At 43.3% G+C, this 19,329-nt stretch overlaps 1 protein-coding gene across 3 annotated transcripts in view; it reads left to right on the forward strand.

The window, feature by feature from the left end:
• Nucleotides 1–17,897, forward strand: part of fam171a2a (family with sequence similarity 171 member A2a) — a 209,944-nt gene extending 192,047 nt beyond the window's left edge. For 2 of the 3 annotated variants that reach the window (XM_069904843.1, XM_069904844.1), the window contains exons 7-8: nt 5,189–5,312; nt 9,517–17,897. In XM_069904843.1, coding sequence (XP_069760944.1) covers nt 5,189–5,312; nt 9,517–11,062 — 1,670 coding nt within the window. In that variant the 3' untranslated portion in view covers nt 11,063–17,897. The remainder of the gene's footprint in view (nt 1–5,188; nt 5,313–9,516) is intronic. The other variant, XR_011347028.1, reaches the window with a different exon arrangement.
• Nucleotides 17,898–19,329: the final 1,432 nt, after the last annotated feature.

A 19,329-nucleotide genomic window follows, 5' to 3' on the forward strand; every position in this document is an offset into this window, starting at 1 on the left:
ATTATTTAATTAACTGCAATATGCTTTCCATGATATGCTGCATTTGTTTCCTTTCTAACTTGTGGTTTAATAGACAATTAATGCATTGCAAAGCAAGATTCTGCAATCATAAATTTGCATTTCGTCCCTTTTATTTTGAGCAGTTGGTTTGTACACTTCATTGCATAGTGAAGAGCCAAGGGCCATCAATATGAAGGGGAGATTTTACCCCACAGTTGCGTGTCTCTGAACCAATGTCCTGTATCACCATCTTCAGCTAGATGAATTAAATATGTTGAACTTCACAAGCCCATAGTGAGTAAACCCAGATGGTGTGTGTGTGTGTGTGTGTGCGTGTGTGTGTGTGTGTGTGCGTGTGTGTGTGTGTGTGTGTGTGTGTGTGTGTGTGTGTGTATGTGTGTGTGTCACACTGAAGATTAAAGAAACAGTTGGAGATTTATGATCAAAGGTGCAAGATTCTTAAGTCGAGAAGTGTCATTGGGTGTAAATTTCCAGGTGCCTCCTCCCCAGTCAAAAAGTGGTTTGTTAGACTTTTGTCACATCTGTCTTTTGTGTTCATCAAGGGAAGTGGTTGCTAAAGGATCAGATTCCTTTTCACAAAGACATTCCCAGGACATCATCGAAAAAAGGATCTAATTTCTCGTATTTTTGTACGACATAGAAGGAGGCTTCTGATTCTTGGAGTCATCTCATCCATTCCACTTATCCGTGCATTTCCCTGGAACTTGGGCGTCTACGTAGGGTAATAGACAGTTGGCTGATAAATCATTTTTGGGATGTAGGTGGCAACCGGAGTATCTGGGGAAGCCCGTGCTGTTGTAGGGAGAGCACACAGAATCTCATGATAGGAACAGGTTGGTGGAGAAGAATAAAATGGCGGAGCTGCTGTAACATCAACGATATGGCTGGTGCGCATCCAGGATAACGGGGAGCGAAGTCTCAGCATCCCCCCCGTGGGGTCCACCCACCCAGTCCGATTGCCGTCGGCAATCTTTAAATATCTCGTTAAAGGAGCTGATGGTGATTTTTTTTTTAATCCCACCACCGCGGGGGTCTGGGCCCAAGATAGCAGCAGCCACAAAGGACTCCAGGGAAGCGGAGGACTGGTGCGAGACACAATAAAACGGAGAGACTCCCCCCCCCCCCCCCCCCAAGGAGATGACCAACGGGCTGTGACCACGGCAAAGGACTATTGAAGGGTTCTGAGGCTGAAGAACACACAGGAAGTGGCCTGTTGGTGACTCCAGGCAAGGAACTCACTCAGGCTGCAGGCGGCTACGGTCAAAGGACTCACACCAGGCTGTGGACTGCTGGAGACTGGCTGAAGGGCTACTGGGTATAGGGATGTGAGAGGGCGCTGGAGGTTTCCCGATCGAGTCAGAGATTGGGAGATTGCTTTACCGATGCTTTGGACTGAAATCTGTAAAGCTGCGGAGAATGTGGGAGTGCTGGTGCCGAATCCATGGGCACTCAGGGATCCTGGGGCATGTTCTCTTTTGCTTCTCTTTCTTTGTCTGTAAGGAGCATTGTGGTGATAGCAAATCTTTGTCTGCCTTACTGTAGACTAAAGGACATTTCGTGTAATATATTTTTTGTTTTATTACATGACAAAATAATCTTGAATCTGCAGTATCAACACTCACTGGAGTGCCTCTTGCGATTAGTTTAATGATCAGCTTGACGGTGGGAAGGAACGAACCCTAATTGTGTGAGGTAGCCTGCTCTATGCCATTAAAACTATATTCACCAAAATCAAACCCCCTTGTGTCTTTGAAAGGATCAACCTTTAGCAATCCAAGAACAGCCATCAGTTTTTGTCATCACTCCATGTAATCTAACTCTTGCTTGTATTGTGGTGGTGGTCTGACTGAGTGAACATAACATTGTGATTGTTAAAGCAACATCTGTGTCCACGGGATCAGAAAGAGCAGACAGACCAAAATTCAACATTAAAATCTTAGTCACGCCTTTATTGTTTTATAAATAGAAGTTACAAATGTAGAATCTGTACTAAATTTTGTCCCAGTGTTCCCACACTGATCCTACTTTCCCGACAGCCCTACGTCAATCCCTGAACTGATCCCACTTCATTGCTCTGCTCTCCCCTGACAGCCCTGTATCAGTCCCCACACAGATCCCACTGCTTTGCCCCACTCTCTCCTGACAGCCTCGTGTCGGTTCCCACACTGATCCTACTGCACTGCCCTGCTTTCTCCTGACAGCCCCGTGTCAGTCCCCACATTGATCCCACTGCACTGCCCTGCTCTCTCCTGACGGCCCCCATAATGATCCCACTCCCCTTCTTCGACTCGCAATTTTTTCGACACGATGGGAGTGCCGCAACGTAACCCCATTGTAAGTGAGAACTACCTGTATCTGCATTTCATTTCAAACAATGGATCAGATAGGTGTAATTCAAAGCCCTGCATGTACTTTCCAAATATTCTTTGCAGTTTTTAATCGAATTGGCAAGTGGAGCTTGCTAATTGTTATTCCTGCTGTATGTGGGATAGGCCCAAGACAGCTCTGCAGAGAGTTAATTACCTCCTGTTTAACCCAGATAAGAATTTTATTGTCAGCACTCATGATAAAGCCCTAAACTGATTTTGATTAATTGTTTTGTGGCAATGCATGCTGCCACATTTTATTGACGCAAAAATGCTTGGAGAGTGACAAAATGCTTAATCACTATTCTCAGAGCTGTATGATTTTGTGAATTAGTGATCTCCCCATCCTTTACAGCCGCTATGTAAATGTTATTGACGTTCTTCAATCGTGTGGGTTGAGCGCCCTCTGACTTTGCTCCATTTTCTTGCTGAAGTCCCTCCTGCATCTGTGATTTGCACTGAATCTAAAGGTGTTTGTGGAAATCTGATGGGGGGGCGGGGGGTGGGGGGGGGGCATCCCAGTAATGAGGGATACACATTATGCTGATGTGGTAACAGGGAACTGAAAGGATTGAGCTGTGGTGTGGACGACACCCAAGTTTCAGAAGCGCAATTATGTCATAACGTGCAGCCTTTGCAGTTAATAGAAAATTAGATTTACTTTTCAGTCCATTCCAATTATCACAAACACCATTTGTTGTAACAGAAACTTCAACCCATTGTTTATTTTTTTAAAGCCCCATAAATCTACTTAGCTAAAAGGAAAAAAACCCTTAAACTAATACTAACCTAATCCCTCCCTCTTGTCATAATTACAAGAGAAATACAAAGATGGATCAAGTCATGACCTCCAGATGACGGACAGATCAGCAGTAGGGCACACAAATCACCTAAAACGGCCAGTTATGATGGTTGGGTCCCATTCCTTGTCAAACTATAACTTTCTATCTTTAATATTATTCCTAATTTCTCTAAGCTTAGATACGACAGAACATGGTGTCGCCATGAGTCGGTGAGAGCTCATCTGTCCATTTCATTAAAACTGCTCGTCTGGCCATCAACGTTCTCAAAGCTAAAACTTTCTCCTGAGATGCCGATTAAAAGTTTATCAGGTTCACGTGAAAACCCAAGCAGGGCAGTTAAAGGGCTTGGGGCTTATTTAATCTTAAAAATCGTTGACAAAGAATGAAGAATATTCTGCCAATATCTTCCTAATTTTGGACATTCTCAAAATATATGAATCAGTGAGGCTTCAAAAATTTGTACACTTTTTCACAAAATGGATCAACATCCGCATAGAAACGGGATAGTTTGAGTTTAGACCTGTATTCGGTATACCACTTTAAATTGTAATAAACAGCGCCTTGCACAAAATGCAGATTCATTGATCAAACTAAGAGTGGAAAACCAATCCTTATGAGAAAAATATGATCATTGGGACTAATATTAAATCTAATAGATCAATATATGTTAACTAACCCATTGTTAAACTTACAGACCAATAAGCATCCTATTCTTTAATCAATCTTGATCTCAATAGTAACTAGATCTTTGTAACTCCCATTCTGTACTCAAAACAGTAAAACTAAGTTAATCAAATTTCTGTAAGTTGTGTCCACTGAGAGTATAAAACCTGTCCCAAAGTCATGCTCAGGTGATCGGCTTTGACTGGTCTGACGTGGCATCAGTTTTAATAAATTGCCCGTTGTTTCGAGCATTAACTCCACCTGCTATTTCTATTTTGCTCCTACATCTGGGAATCTGGCTTTGACTTGGAGAGGGTATACCTGCAACGAAAAAGTGAACTCTCTGTTTGAACTCCCCCTTTGGAGAAATCCTGACAGATTCCAGAACCAGGTCTCCTTTTCACCAAACACATTGGAACTTGTGCTCTGTTTATTCTTGTCACTTCAAGGGATTTAAATAGAAACTTTTCAGGCTTGATGTACTACATATTTGCTGGGAACAAAATGATACGTGTCACATCATATAAATAATATTCCTGCCAAAGTATGACGTCCACTATCCTGCAGAACCTTATGATTAACGTTCCATAGTTCAGTAAATGCAAACAATTATGAAGGGTTGTGTTTTTTGAATATAACATTTGATGTGTTTTTGGAGACATTGTTATCCTTCCATCTCTTTCCCCATTCCCCTCCCACTCCCTCCTTGCTCCCCCTCCGCCTTGATTCTCACCTCTTTCCAACTTATTCCCCCTCCCATCTGCCTCATTTCCCCCTCCCACATCACCTCGGTTCTCCCTCCCACCTCACCCCTTTTGGGAGAGAGGGAATGGGGAATATGTTGAGTAAGTAGGTTCGGAGTTTTTCATCAGGGAATAGGTTTTTAATTTAATTTTTTTTAAACTTTAGACATACACCATGATAACAGGCCCTTTCAGCCCACGAGTCCATGCTGCTCAATTACATCCGATTAACGCCCCTGGTACGTTTCGAACGGTGGGAGGAAACTGGAGCCCCCAGGGAAAACCCATGCAAGCACAGGGACAACTTACAGACAATGTGGGATTCAAACCCCGGTCCTGATCAATGGCGCTCTAAAGACGTTGCACTGATCGCTAAGCCAACCGCGCCACCCTTTTGCTGGCCAAGATTGAGTATCTCTATTACATAACATCTGCAAAGTTCATCTTCCAGCAGATAATATTAAATCGAGGGCTGGGGTCATTTTCAAAAGACAACTTTTTAAAAAAAAGTACTAGTGTGCTTCTGTGAGAAACTGAGCTTCTTTGGAAGTTTATCAGTTCTTAACTCTGCTCCTTTACTGCTTGTTTACAGCTGCAGTCAAGCCATCAAGGTTTGGAGACATCACCACCTACCACACCATATTTTTGCTTACCATTCTTGGAGCTATGGCACTCTTGGTCCTAGTTCTCCTGTGTTTGCTTCTCTATTACTGCAGGTAAACAGATTGTGTGTTTGCATTACAGTTGATGTAATATTGGTGTTCTTCTACTACCTTGTACCCCTTTGCCCTCCCCCACCAATCACTGGGTCCCAAACATACAGCAGAGTAGAACCTATTGAGTTAAAGGTTATTGGATTGGCAACCTAACCCCTTGGATTAGACTTTCAGACTGAGTTTTTTTTAAGGAATCTATGGTCCACTGAGTCCTACATCAGTGGTGTGCAAATTATTGGAGAGAATTCTTAAGGATAAGGATTTATCAGCATTTGGAGAAGCACAGTCTACAATTATGAAGGACTTGAATTTGGTGGAGATCTGGAGGAGATTAAACCCAACAGAGAAGGATTTCTCTTTTTATTTCATCCAGACATGAATCTTTTTCTAGAATAGATTTATTTTTAGTATCGGCACATGGGTTAAGAGTGAAAGGGGGGAAAAATAAAGGGAGCTTCTTCACAGAGAGTAGTGGGAGTGGTGAATAAAGGCTCAATTTTAACATTTAAGAAGAATTTGGACATGTTCATGGGGATGGACTGGATTCAGGTCAGTGGAACAAAGCAGAAAAATGGTTCGGCGCATACTAGAAGGGCCGACGGTTCCTGTTTCCGTGGTGTATTTCCTAACCTCTGGAAATACGCTTACATGTGAATTCTGAAAGATGTAACCATTGGCAGAAGGGGTTCAAAGCTGAGGGACTTGGCTCTCTCAACTTGCGGCTCAGGCTCCCCCTGATGGTGATTACTGTTCAACACAGGGTGGGAGAATGGAACAATAGGATCCGTTCTCCCATGCGCTGCCTGGTCTGGTTTGGACATGGTTTTCTGTGGCAGAATTGTCTGCTGGATAATACTGGAAGGACTTGCTATAATTCTTCAGCAGAGAAGGAATTAGGAGCGACGTGCTCCTTATTTCTGTTGGGGGGAGGGAGGGCAAGGATGACACTCTGCAGCTTGCATGTACCTTGTGTGTTAACGTCAGCAGATTTCCTCAGCGATTTTGGCTGTATTATTGCTGAGTGGAAGTGATGAATGGATTTGCCTTCACGTAGCAAGGAAGAGAGAACAATTTACGTTGGACTGCTTAATATTCCTGGGACCGTGACATTTGTAACATCCCAAGGAATAACCAAAGAAGATACAGCAAATCCTTGGCCGTGTCAGCACTGAACAAATTAAACTAGCTCTGCTCTGCCATCCAGATTGTTGTCATCTTCTTTGACTTGTGTGAGAGACAGAAGTGTAGCAATTTTTAAATGGTGATAAATCAGTTCTTCCTGGAATTGTTTTGATTATTGTAGAATGAGTAGGGTAGAACACAGAGGAACAGGCCCATCTTTCTTTTTATTGCTTTTTGAAAAAAATTTATTAGCAGATACATGATATTCAGGTAACATTAAACCGAAATTACAAGAAGTTAGCCATGATAAACAGGATGTGTATAAGATGAGGAGGAGACGTTGCTTCCAATTCGTATTGACTGTGGTCTTCTGACGAGGAAGTCAAGAATCCATTTGGGGGGTGGGGGGTGGCAGTTCAGAGGCCCAGAGTTTGTAGCTTCTTGACCAGCACTGAGGGAATAATGGTACTGAGGGCTGAGCTGTAGTCGATGAAGAGCAGCCGTATGGTATATGTCCAAATTTGACATTAAAATTCTGCTACTTTCACGTACTGTAAATTCATATCCTACTCTTCATGCATCTCTCGAGAAGCATCTTAAATGCGACTATCATATCTGCTTTCACTGCCAGCCCCCTGGTTCAGGACACCTGAACCAGAGTTGGGCATCTTTTAAAGGGCAGCGTTTCATGGGATCGTTAACTCTCATTGCTCTGAGGAAGAGCACTTAAAGCAATTTTCAGGTGCACAGCATTGATGTGTCCACCTGAAGGAGGCCTGAAATGAGTGGCCAATGTGCTTAAGTAGCTCAGGCCCACTCCTGTTCCCAGGTTAAGATGGAAAAAATGCAGAGACAATTTACTAGGATGTTGCCTGAACATCAAGATCTGAGCTACAGGGAAAGGTAAACCAAGTTAGGACTTTATTCCCTGGATCATGAAGGAAGATTTTATAGGCGCATTTAAAATTGTGATAGGGGTAGACAGAGTAAATGAAGGTAGGATTTTTCTGTTGAGGGTAGATGAGATGCAAAGTAGAGGACATACCCCAGTGTCAGTCCGCTGATTCTCTCGCCGGCCACCTCCATCAGGGTCTATTTGCAGTGCTCAATTAACCTACTAATCCGACCGTCTTTGGATGTGGAAGGATACCAGAGCACCCTGGGGAAACACACATGGTCACGGAGAATGTGGGGGGCTCCACTCCGACAGCACGTGAGTTACAGGAGCTACAAGACTTCGATGCACTCTGCAGAAGTACATTTTGAGGAGAGAATTCCGGCACCAGGAATTCCAGAATATGTTTTCGCTGAAAAGGTTGAATGCATCAGGTTTAGATGGCCAAGTGGGTTAGAAGATTGATAAATCCTCTTGAACTGCTAAAGGTCCTCTCTGGTGGTTATGAGAGATGAAAGAGAAGATTGCTAGACCAATAACTGATTTCCTCAGAAGTGGTGCCACATAACTGGAGGGCAGCAAATAGATCTTTATTCAAGGAGGGCAGCGAGGGTTAATCAGGTAATTACATCGGTGATGGGAAATTACTCGTGAAAATTCCAAGGTGATAAATTAACATGCATTTAGAATGGGATTTATCCAGAGTAGACAGGATATTTAAATGAGAAATTCTGCAGACCCTTGGGTCAAGTACACAAACGTGTTGGAGGACCTTTATTGCCCTTAATTAGGACCCTGGGAGATGCTGAGGAACAGGAAACTCTTTATAGATAACTTGGGTTCCTTGAAGGCAAAGGATGACAATGTGGCTGAGAAGGTTTTGAATTTAACTTTCGGCAGACCATTTCAGCCCATGAACCCATGCCACCCAATTAACCTACACCCTTGATACATTTTGAACAGCAGGGGGAAACTGGAGCCCCCTCCAGGAAAAAATGTACAACAGCACAGGATTTGAATCCTGATCGCAGGCGCTGTAAAGGCGTTGCGCTGACCCCCCCATGCCAACCTTGCCATCAAAGTTTGCTCGGGAGCAGAGTATTTGAGCAGGGAGGTTATAAACAATGGTTGGGCCACAGCTGGAGTTCCATTCTGGTTGCCACTCTGTTGGGCATTTTTTGTCCCTGTCAGGGAATTGTTTCACTTTGGGTGGGAGCAGATTATTATGCTACAACTACTTGGGTCGGAGTTGATGAACCAGTTGGTTTTTTTCTGACATAGGTGACTGATGACCTTCTCTACACAGTGTAGGGGTGAAATGTCACAGCACACTGTAGTTTTCAAGCATGCCACACAAAATAACTTCTGAGTAATGCCCTCTCGGCTCCTCACTTACTGACGCACAGGGGTGTAGCCTATGTATTGTCAATGTTAGGGGTTCGGATGTGAGACCAGAGCCAAGATTATGTTCCTTCCTTGAAGTTCGTTTTGCTTTGGGATTGTACGTTTAGTAGAACAGAGTTGCACTGTGTGGAAACAGGCCCTTCGGCTCAACTTGACCACACCAACCAAAATGCCCCACCCACACTGGTCCCACCTGGCTGCGTTGGGTCCATATCCCTCTCAACTCATCCTTTTCACGTACCAGTCCAATCTTTTAAATATTGCGCTGGTGCCTGCCTCAACTACCTCCTCTGATGCCCATTCCATACGCCCACTGTGTAAAGAAAAAGTCACCCCTCGGGTTCCTGTTTAAGTTCTCCCACCTCATCTTAAGCCTTTGTCCACTGGTTACGGATTCCCCTACTCTGAGCAAAAGATTCTGAGTTCATCCTATCTATTCCTCTCTGATTTTGTACTCTGCGGTCTTTAGACACTCTTCCTTCTTCCACAACTTTCCCCAGTTGCTAAGATCATTTGGTCCCCTGGACATCAAGGACTTGAAGTAGTGTGTTGACTGATTAATACAGTGCTAACTCATTGAGAAAAGAGGTTTTATACACGTGATATTTTTAAAACTACTTATTGAGTTTGAAATTACCTGCGATAGATAAATATTAATTTAAATCTAGACCAACGTAGGCATTACGTTCCTGTACATGCTGTCTTTCATGTGATCAATAGATTGTGAGCATGTGATTTTTTAAGGGTGTGGCTTTTTTTATTAACAGTGTTGTTATTTTATAGGAGAAGATGCCTAAAACCACGGCAACAGCACAGAAAATTGCAGATTGCTTCTACCTTGGACAACGCTAAGAAAGATCAAGCCACCTCCATGTCTCATATCAATTTGATCGGCACAAGCCACCTGGAGTCAGTATCCTCCAATGGGGATATGGATGTACACACACCAATCCTGAAGTCGGCGTTTAGTACTTCTCGAGAGTTTGAGAGCTCCCGGGAAGAGTTTTTCAAACAGATTCCTTACAGGGACTCGGGCCCAAAAATGAGGCACATCAGCAAAGCGTCAACTGATACTTTGGCCCATCGAGTAAATTCCAAGGAAGACTACCACAGAACAGTGGAGAGCTTTCCGCTGAAGGTTGCAAGGTCTATAGATGCTTCGGGAGAGCTGGAGCCACCTCTAATGGAGGACTACCGACGGAGTTACAACTCGATGGTTTCACAGCAGCCAGCGGAGGAGAAGGGCAGGGAAGCTCAGGCCAGGCGCATTTTGGCTGAAAGTAAACTCTGTGCGAATGACCCCCCCTCGCCTCCCCCTCTGCCACCACCTTTTGAGTCTCTTGTTGGCCACAAGGTGGAGAACAAGCCTTCTGAATACATGATGTCTCAGTCTGTGGATCACCTCGCCAGGCCCACGACGTTGTCCCAGCCAGGCCAACTCATTTTCTGCGGTTCTATTGATCACATGAAAGACAGCATGTACAGGAACGTAATGCCTACGTTGGTCATTCCTGCCCATTATGTGGGACTCACCTCAGATTACCCTTGTATGGACCAGTCAGCAAGCGGCCCATCAGAACAGTTGGAGATGAAGGGGGTTCAGATGGGAGTGCCCATGTCCCACCAACCTGGACCCCAGCAGTATCAACGTCAAGTTGAACAGCCAACTCCTCCATCTGACGATGGAGAAGACAAAGCGTGGGGCCCTCATTCTTCTTCCATGAGCGGTCCAATGGCTGTGTTACTCAATGAGTCAGCCATGGCACAGATGAATGGAGAACTGCAGGCACTGACCGAAAAGAAGTTCTTGGAGCTGGGGGTCAAGCCTCAGCATCCCAGGGCCTGGTTTGTGTCACTGGACGGTCGGTCCAATGCTCACGTCCGCCACTCCTACATTGACCTGCAGACCGGGGAGAGGATCGGGAGCAATGATGCCAGCTTGGACTCGGGGGTGGATGTAAATGAGCTGAAGCCTGGAAAGAAGCCTAGAGAGGAGCGCGAGAGGCACGGCCCGGGCAGCGTGGCCTACAGCAAGTTGATCTATGTGGATGAGAATGAGCAAAGCAGCAGCGAGAGCAGGACAGCGGTGTGCTCCCCGGAGGACAACTCACTCACCCCTCTGCTCGAGGAGAGCTCGGAGCACAGGGAAGCCATCCATCGACGGGAGCACAGCATGAGGAGCAGCACCAGTGAGACCCGCAGGGATTCCACCACCAGCCCGGAGGAGGAGATGCAAGACCAAGATGGGGCAGACGACCAAGGAGAGAATAAAAAGAGCCCCTGGCAGAAAAGAGAGGAGCGGCCACTGATGGTGTTCAACCTGAAGTGAACTCGGTGACCTGACTTTTCCAAGACCTTGAATCGAACCTTTACAAGTTTCTGAAAAATGCATCAGTATCACCATGAGAAAATCTTGAGTACAAACAAAAGGAAAATTACGAGGTTTAAAGCAACAAAACCTAAAAGGCTTCCTCTCGTGGGGAAGCAAGCAAGCTCGTTCTCTCAGAATCTGTGCGATGCTTTATTACTGAGCTGAAACAATAGTTTAAAAAAAGTGGGAAGAATCCAAATGATTAAACTGCACATCTTCTGTAAGGGCAGTTAGAACCCGTGTTCCTCTCTGGTCTTTAGAACTTATTACCGAGTTTTGTAAAAGAAAAATCTTTTGTGAGGTCAACCCAATAAACTCACTGAATGTTGTTTTTTCCTGAGGAAGATGAAAAGACTCTATAAAGGTTCAGTCCTTTTAATAATTTAATTGGAACAACCCTACCAAATGAAGTATTCTCTTGCTCGAGGATCAGTAATTTTACATCACGACTTTTTTTTTGAATAGAAGGTTTTTTTTTGTTGCCAGTTTTTAGGTTTTAATTGCTTACCCTCCTTTCCTTAAGTTGACCCAAAACCAACTCCAGTAGCAGACCATTTAGATCTGGTCCAGGACTCTCCAAGTGCCTTCTTTATGTCTAAGTTGTGCAAAAAAAGAGGGAAAGCAACACTTTTAGCCGTAAAGTGGAGAGGGAAGACAAGGAGCTTAAAGTTAGGAGCTCAGAGTTTAAACTTACTTTGTGGTGTTTGATATGTGCAGAAACGGAGAAAGGCGTTTCCCCGAACACTGTGATTTTTCCTGCACTCTGGGAAATATGTTCGGCAGGAGAAACCTTCCCACCTGCAATGTTGTTTAATACTTAAATTTAAGTTGCATCAAAATAGATGAATTAATATATGTAGAGAAAAATGACTAGTAGACTGATGCCTTTTGGCATTACTAGGCCCATTAGCAGATTTCTTGTGTAGCTCACCTAATTTGTGTAACAGCTGCAGTTGGACTGACTGTGCCCAATGTTGGCATGGTGAGGTCGTCAGGCATGGAATGTATGTTGGATATGCGTGAAGAGTTTACCAGGTATCCAGTCCGTGATCCTGCAGATCTGGAACAGGATGCTGATAGGAGTCGGTGCCCTGAAAATAGGTGGCCATCCACTTGTTGCTCCGCTGCAGTGCATCCTTTCACTGGGGGATCTCCAACCTCTGAGGATGGATCCATTTCAAATGAAACTTGGAATGCTACAATTCTGCCAGGAGAGTACCTACCATTTTATGGGCACAGATAGAACCACAGAACACTACAACACAGAAACAGGCCCCTTCAGCCCTTCTAGCCTGTGACAAAACCATTTTTCTTTTGCCTAGTCCTACTGACCTGCACCCAGTCGATAACCCTCCATACCTCTCCCATCCATGTACCCATCTGAATTCTTCTTAAATGTTAAAACTGAGCTTGCATTCACCACTTCAGCTGGCAGCTCGTTCCACACTCCCACCACTCTCTGTGAAGATGTTCCCCCTAAACTTTTCTCCCTCTCACTCTTAACCCATTTCCTCTGGTTTGTATCTCACAGTGGAAAAAGCCAATCTACAGTTACTCAGTCTATTCCCCTCATAAATTTAAATACTGTACCTCCAGCAAAACTCCCTTCATCTACGCTCCAGGGAATAAAGTCCTAACCTGCTTAAGCTTTCCCTGTTAATCAGTTCCTGAAGTCCGGGCAACATTTTAATAAATCTTCTGTCTCTATCTTATTGATACTTTTTCTGTAGTTCGATGACCAAAACTGCACACAATACTCCAAATTTGGCCTCACCAGTGTTTTATACAACTTTGCCATAACATCCCAGCACCTATACTCAATACTTTGATTTATGAAGGCCAATATGCCAAAAGCTCTCTTTACAACCCTATCTACCTGTGATGCCTCTTTCAGGGAATTATGTATCTGTATTCGCAGGTCCCTCTTTCTACCATTTACCATCTATGTCCTTTCTTGGTTTGTCCTTCCAAAATCCAATACCTCACACTTGTCTGCATTAAATTCCATCTGCCATATTTCATCTCTTTTTTCCAGCTGGTCCAGATCCCTCTGCAAGCCTTGAAAAACCACCTTCACTGTCCACAATGCCTCCAATCTTAGTGTCATCTGAAAACCTGCTGATTCGATTCACCATGTTATCATCCATTGATATAGGTGACAAACAACAATGGTCCCAGCACCGATCCCTGAGGCATCCCACTAAGTCACAGGCCTCCAGTCTGAGAAGCAAACATCCACCACTACTCCCGTCCAGCCATTGTCAAATCCAGTTCACTACTTCACCATGAATACCTAGCATCTGAACCTTCCTGATTAACCTCCCATGTGGGACTTGTCAAAGGCCTTATAAAAGTCCATGTCGACAACATCCACAGACTTTCCTTCGTCAACTGTCCTGGTAGCCTCCTTGAAGATCTCTATATGATTGGTTAAATATGACCTACCATCCCTCGCCTCTTACCTGCTCTCGCCAAAGCCTTACCACTTGGACTAAGTCCAGTCCGACGGGAGCAACTCCAGAGAAACAGTGAAGGCGAGCAAAGTTTTTGATGAGTATGTCCCCCTGCTAAGTGCTCCTCAGAGATTTGACCTGGACCATTGCTCCTCTGAGATTTGCTCACAACATCCCATCATGACTCTTCACAAGTAGCTCAGCCACCTTTAGACACAAAGATCGTGTTAACCACCATGGAAGAGGGGGTGGGGTGGGGGGGGGGGGAAACTAACTTTGGATTGCAGCTTGCTGTCCCAAAGCAGATGTGACCATGTTCTCAAAAAGTCTCTGGACTTTCTCCACTGGGTAACCACAGGAGGTCTGGCCCAGGAAAGATAAACCATTAGTGTTGTAAGTAACAAATTAAATCTTCCATCTTACTGTTGGGTAATGACAAATTTTTTTTTTCCTTCAAAATATTGTTAAGAAATCAACTTGAACTAAATGTTAGAAGACACTTAATTCTTAGACTGCCTTTGGTTTGATATTTAAGAGCGGTACTGGTATACTTCTGAAAGTGAAAACACACCAAAATGCTGGAGAAACTCGGCCGGTCTTTCAGCGTCCATAGGAGACAAAGATACTGCTGACATTTTGAGCCTGAAGCCTTTCCTTACATCTTTGTCTCCAATGGATGCTGAGAGATCAGCTGAGTTCCTCCAGCATTTTGCTGTGTTTCTTACTACAATCGCAGCATTTGCGGACTCTCGTTTCACTTCAGAAAGTGAATCTAATTTGTGGTTTGAAAATACAATAAAGTACATAATTTGGGTTCTTCAAATAAGTATATTTTTCTTCTACTGCTGTCAAGGCCAGCATTTAATACCCATCTCTAATTTAATTTGGAGGTGCAGTCTGGTCACAGGCCATACAATCCCACAAATTCACCCGTGCGATCGATTAATTGTTGGAAAAAGATGAGGGGCTGCTGTTGCAGTCCCCCTGTGGTGAAGATATTCCTTTAGTGCTTTTGGTTGATTCACATGATGTTAACTCCCAACAATAATGATGGATCACCAACATTTATTTTTAATTTGAGAGATACAGCATGGTAACAAGCCTTTAATTTTTAAAATACAGAACAGTAACAGGCCATTTTGGCCCATGAGTTCGTGCCGCCCAATTTTCACCCAATTAACATACATCCCAATACATTTTGAACGGTGGGAGGAGACCAGAGCCCCCGGGAAAAACCCACGCAGACACGGGGATAACTTACAAACTCCTTACAGACTGCACGGGATTTGAACCCAGTCGCTGTAAAGGTATTGCACTAACTGCTATGCCAACATTTCCAGCCCACAAGCCCATGCCATCCATGTGCCCAATTAACTTATGAGCCCCGTACGTCTTTAGAACGTGGGAGGAAATCCCCACAGGTCACGGGGTGAAGGGACAAATTCCTAGCAGACAGCAGCGGGCTTGAACCTGGGTCGCTGGTGATGTTGTAACTAATCCTGTCAAGATGGGGCACTAATCAGCTCACATTTTCATCCCTGAAACAGTGAAGCTTCTTGGGAGGGGTCATGCTTGATTTGACCCTTGACCAAATTGATGATGAGTTGTTCACCAAAGGACATTCCCTCTAATTTGGTCAAGGATTGATATGAAAAATTCAGATTTCAGTACTCCTCATCAGGACCGTATTGATGGGGTCTGCATTGAATGTAGAAAGGAGATGTTTGAAATCTCATTTATTGAAGATGGCCATCTTCAACTGAGTGGCACAAATGTTTGCCCGTGAGCGCAATTCTCCCATTTATCTTGCAAGGTGAGCAACATTGCATAATCAGTGACCTTCCCACTTCTGGCCTTTATAATGGAGGGAGGTTCATTGAACAAGCAGCTGACAATGCAAGTTCCACCCCAAGGAACCCCTGCAGTTGTGCCTGAGAGCTGAATAGATTGGGTTCAGCTAATCTCACTATCTGAATTAGATAAATGTAAATTAGATAATGTCTTCTGATTCAACTGCATCCTGGGCCCCATGGTGGAATTTAGGTGTGTCTACTAAATATGCATCCTGGGCATCATGGTGTAAATTGTATTATGTCTGCTGATTCTAAAAAAACAAGCAGGTTCTCAGCCTTGCAGCTGCAGAAATAAAAGACAGTTTAAATCTTCCATTACAATCCTCCACCTTTGATCTGGGCTGTTGGTTGAAAGATTTCCGAACTCCGTTCACATGCTCCCTTTACAGGTCACCGTGTGTGTGTGTGTGTGTGTGTGTGTGTGTGTGTGTGTGTTGTAACTTGAGCTGTCAGCTGCAGGAGATAGCTGTGTCATATTTGGTTCCTTTTATGGGTGAAGCATTTTTCGATTAAGTAACAACTGGAGAAACAGGAGGAGATGTTTAAGGTTGAGATTCTGCATCATGTTGGTCAGCCCTGATATAGGAGCTTGACCCAAAGCATCTGCAGTCTCTGGATACAATGCATAGACTTGGGAGATTTGGGTGTAAATTCGAGACCTGACCAATGAAAAAAAATCCCTTTGCCTTCAGGACACATCTGGTAAAGCGACTGCAATTTAAGAGCATACTGCAATGGAGCCCAAGTCAAATATCCCTTGGAAGGAACTCGAGAATGGAATTTGTCAGGTTGGAGAGGATACAAACTTATACACGAGCTGCTTCTACCCGACCTCGGATAGAAGCCAATAATGCAGTTTAAAAAATAGTGGCGTAGCACTTAAATTGGAAAATTTTAAAAATTGGAAAAAGAATTGTAAGGCATTGGACGAAATGTGAAATGAAATGCATCATGAGTTGACAGCCTGCCTTTGAGAAGATTTCTGATTTATTGTTTACTTGCTAATTTATATATAGCTGAAGCTTTAAATCGTTCAATGAAAATGGCTTTCTTAAACACACTCCCATGACTGGATTGGACCAGCATCCAATATTTCCCTGATTTATTGAGTTCTAATAAATCATTGAGATTTGAAGGGCCAACTGTCCATTCCCAATGATAGAAAGTAAACCTTGCAATACTGTATCTCAGTGGTTTCTTAATCTTTTTCTTTCCACTCACATATCACTTTAAGTAATCCTTATGCCATCGGTGCTCTGTGATTAGTAAGGGATTGCTTAAGGTGGGATGTGGGTGGGAAGGAAAAGTTGACAATCACTGCTCTAGACCCAATTGCAACTTGAGAAAAATTGTCATTGGTCCAATTTCCTTTGGAGTTCTGAATCCGTGCCCATAACAAGTCAATTAGATACGATTAAAACTGTTTTTTCAACCTTTTTCTTTCCACCCACATATCATTTTAAGCAATCCCTTACTAATAATCACAGAGCATAGGGATTACTTAAAGTGGTGTGTGAGTGGAAAGAAAAAGGTTGAGAACCACTGGACTATCTCGTTTGAAATATACAGATATTTGTATTGCATTTGATTATTCAGCACATCTCGAGGGAAAGATAAATAAAAACAAACAGAAAGCATTTGTTGTGGAACAAGTCCACACAGATTTTCGACTTGATCCACCAGATTTTGAACTGGGGCCCAACCAACCTTTGCTGCTTCACCACTTCTGTTAATGTTACAGGACTGGGGATGACTGATCTAGTTTGCCTCTTGAAGCAAAGATTATCTTGTGCATTTATATAGTATCTATGTTCCTGATTACACATCCAAGCATTTATTTGGTGTTAGAACAGCAGGGAGGCTGTGGGCCTCTTGGTAAGAGCGATCTTGTCATGGAAATCCAGAGGGCAGAAAAATTACTTACAGAATCATTTTCCAGCAGTTGGTAAAACCAGTGTACCCCAAGCTGTAATGGAGTATAGCATATTTGCCTCATAATAGAGTATGCCAGATGTATTTTTAAAGGTCTATTTTAAACAGTTCTCTTTATTTTAAACTTCTGTTAATGCACATATTAAACAATATAATTTTAGGCTCAACTATAAGGGTTATTGTGAACACTTTTATTTTCTAAACTGATAGACATTTGTCCTTGTACCATCAGCTTACATCTCCATTTGGAGAGTTAATGTCATTGAGTTTCAGAAATTATGGCACATCTAAGGTAAGATGAATGATCCGGGACCTTTTTTTGCTGAATGTGTTCTATGTGCAACTACATTTTAAACTATTAGTGCTAGTGACTCAGTGTCTCTTGTTTGATCCCTGACCACATTTTTTTAAAGTGAGGTGGTCTTAAACAGAGATGTGTGCTTGCTACCTACCAGTTTGCTCTGATCTTTTCAAAGAAAATATGGTCAAAATTCTGTGCAATCTTTTTGGCTTGTTCCTAAAGTAAAATTGTTAAAATAAAGCTTATTAAAAACATTTGGGAAATGAATAGCTGTTTTTGAACTGAAATGCAAAATCTCAGCTGGTGCAAAGTAATATTTGTACATATGCAGTCTATAGTTGAAGGTTTTGGGGCTGATTCTTTTTCCTTCCACCCTCCTCCCACACCACCAAGGCAAAGCCAAGAAGGTCAGACGTTTGATTGACAGGCTGCACTGAGCAAGTGGAGGCTGATTTTAGACATTGAAGTGTTGACCTGCATTCAGCTGACAGTATGGGCGACGTTGGACCAAGCGGACAATTCTTGAACCAAAGAGCCACACCAAATTTTCCTGCATGGGGACGTGAATGGATATCAGGTATGGATTTGGCTACGAGGCCACTCTGGGTAAAATAGTCTGAAAATGTATTCTTTTAGACACAAGAATGATCTTTAATCCCAGGGCAAGGAATAAACATGGAACCATACAGAAATGTACACGGTAGCATGTTCAGGTAAGGAGGAACTGCATCCATTTGTACACCTATTAAATATTCATATCATTTTGCTTCAGTCAAAGTTCTTGGAATGGAATGGTTTTCACTCCTGGTTGTACCACATTCTAGTCTTCGTGCTAGCCCCTGAATTGTTTGATTTAGACCAGGATAACAGGAGATTGTCAATTTCCATTTCTTTACTGTTTAAACCAGTGGTTTTCAAATTTTTTTTTTGTACTCGCCTATGCCGTAGGGGCTATGATTAGTATGGGATAACTTAAGGTGGCACGTGAGTGGAAAACCACTGGTTTAAACCAAGTTAAATTCAATACTCCAAGTGTGTTAAAGCATTGGGCATTAATCTTGCTACTGTTTGTTTCCACCTATTTTATACAAGAAACATTGGGACCAGAACCATCTTATTTTGAGTATTCTTAACTTGAACAAGCCTGATGCATTGCTGTTCTGCAAAAGATTGAAAGGGGAAACATGGGCTCTCCCAATTGATGAATGGCAAACTTGATGGTCAGGATTATATTTTAATTGTGCAGGTTCTTTATGAGTAGCATTCCTCTGATAGGCTATGCGCTCAATCTTTCCTTCCTTCATATTCTGAGGAGGAGTGGTTCCTCCAGCATTTCTGTGCGTGTTTTTACTACTATCACAGCATCTCCAGACTTTCGTGTTTCGCTCACTTCTGCCAGAACTTTTCATCTTCCTGCTTGCAGGCTCTGCACCCTTTCTGGCTGCTATTTCGTTTATCCAGCACACATTGCATTACTGCATCCACTCAATATCCACTGTTGGAAAAAGTACATATTGTGGTGTAGCCTCACCAGTAACCTGTACAATGGTAACAGGTACTTCTTTGCAATCATGGCCAATATGCCATTTGCTGCATCTACTTGGAACCATTACAACCCAGAAAACAGGGCCTTCTAGTCTGTGCTGAACTACTCTTCTGCCTAGTTCCACTGACCTGTCCCTATTC

The sequence above is a fragment of the Narcine bancroftii genome, chromosome 12 (assembly GCF_036971445.1).
Source record: "Narcine bancroftii isolate sNarBan1 chromosome 12, sNarBan1.hap1, whole genome shotgun sequence".
NCBI lineage: Eukaryota > Metazoa > Chordata > Chondrichthyes > Torpediniformes > Narcinidae > Narcine > Narcine bancroftii.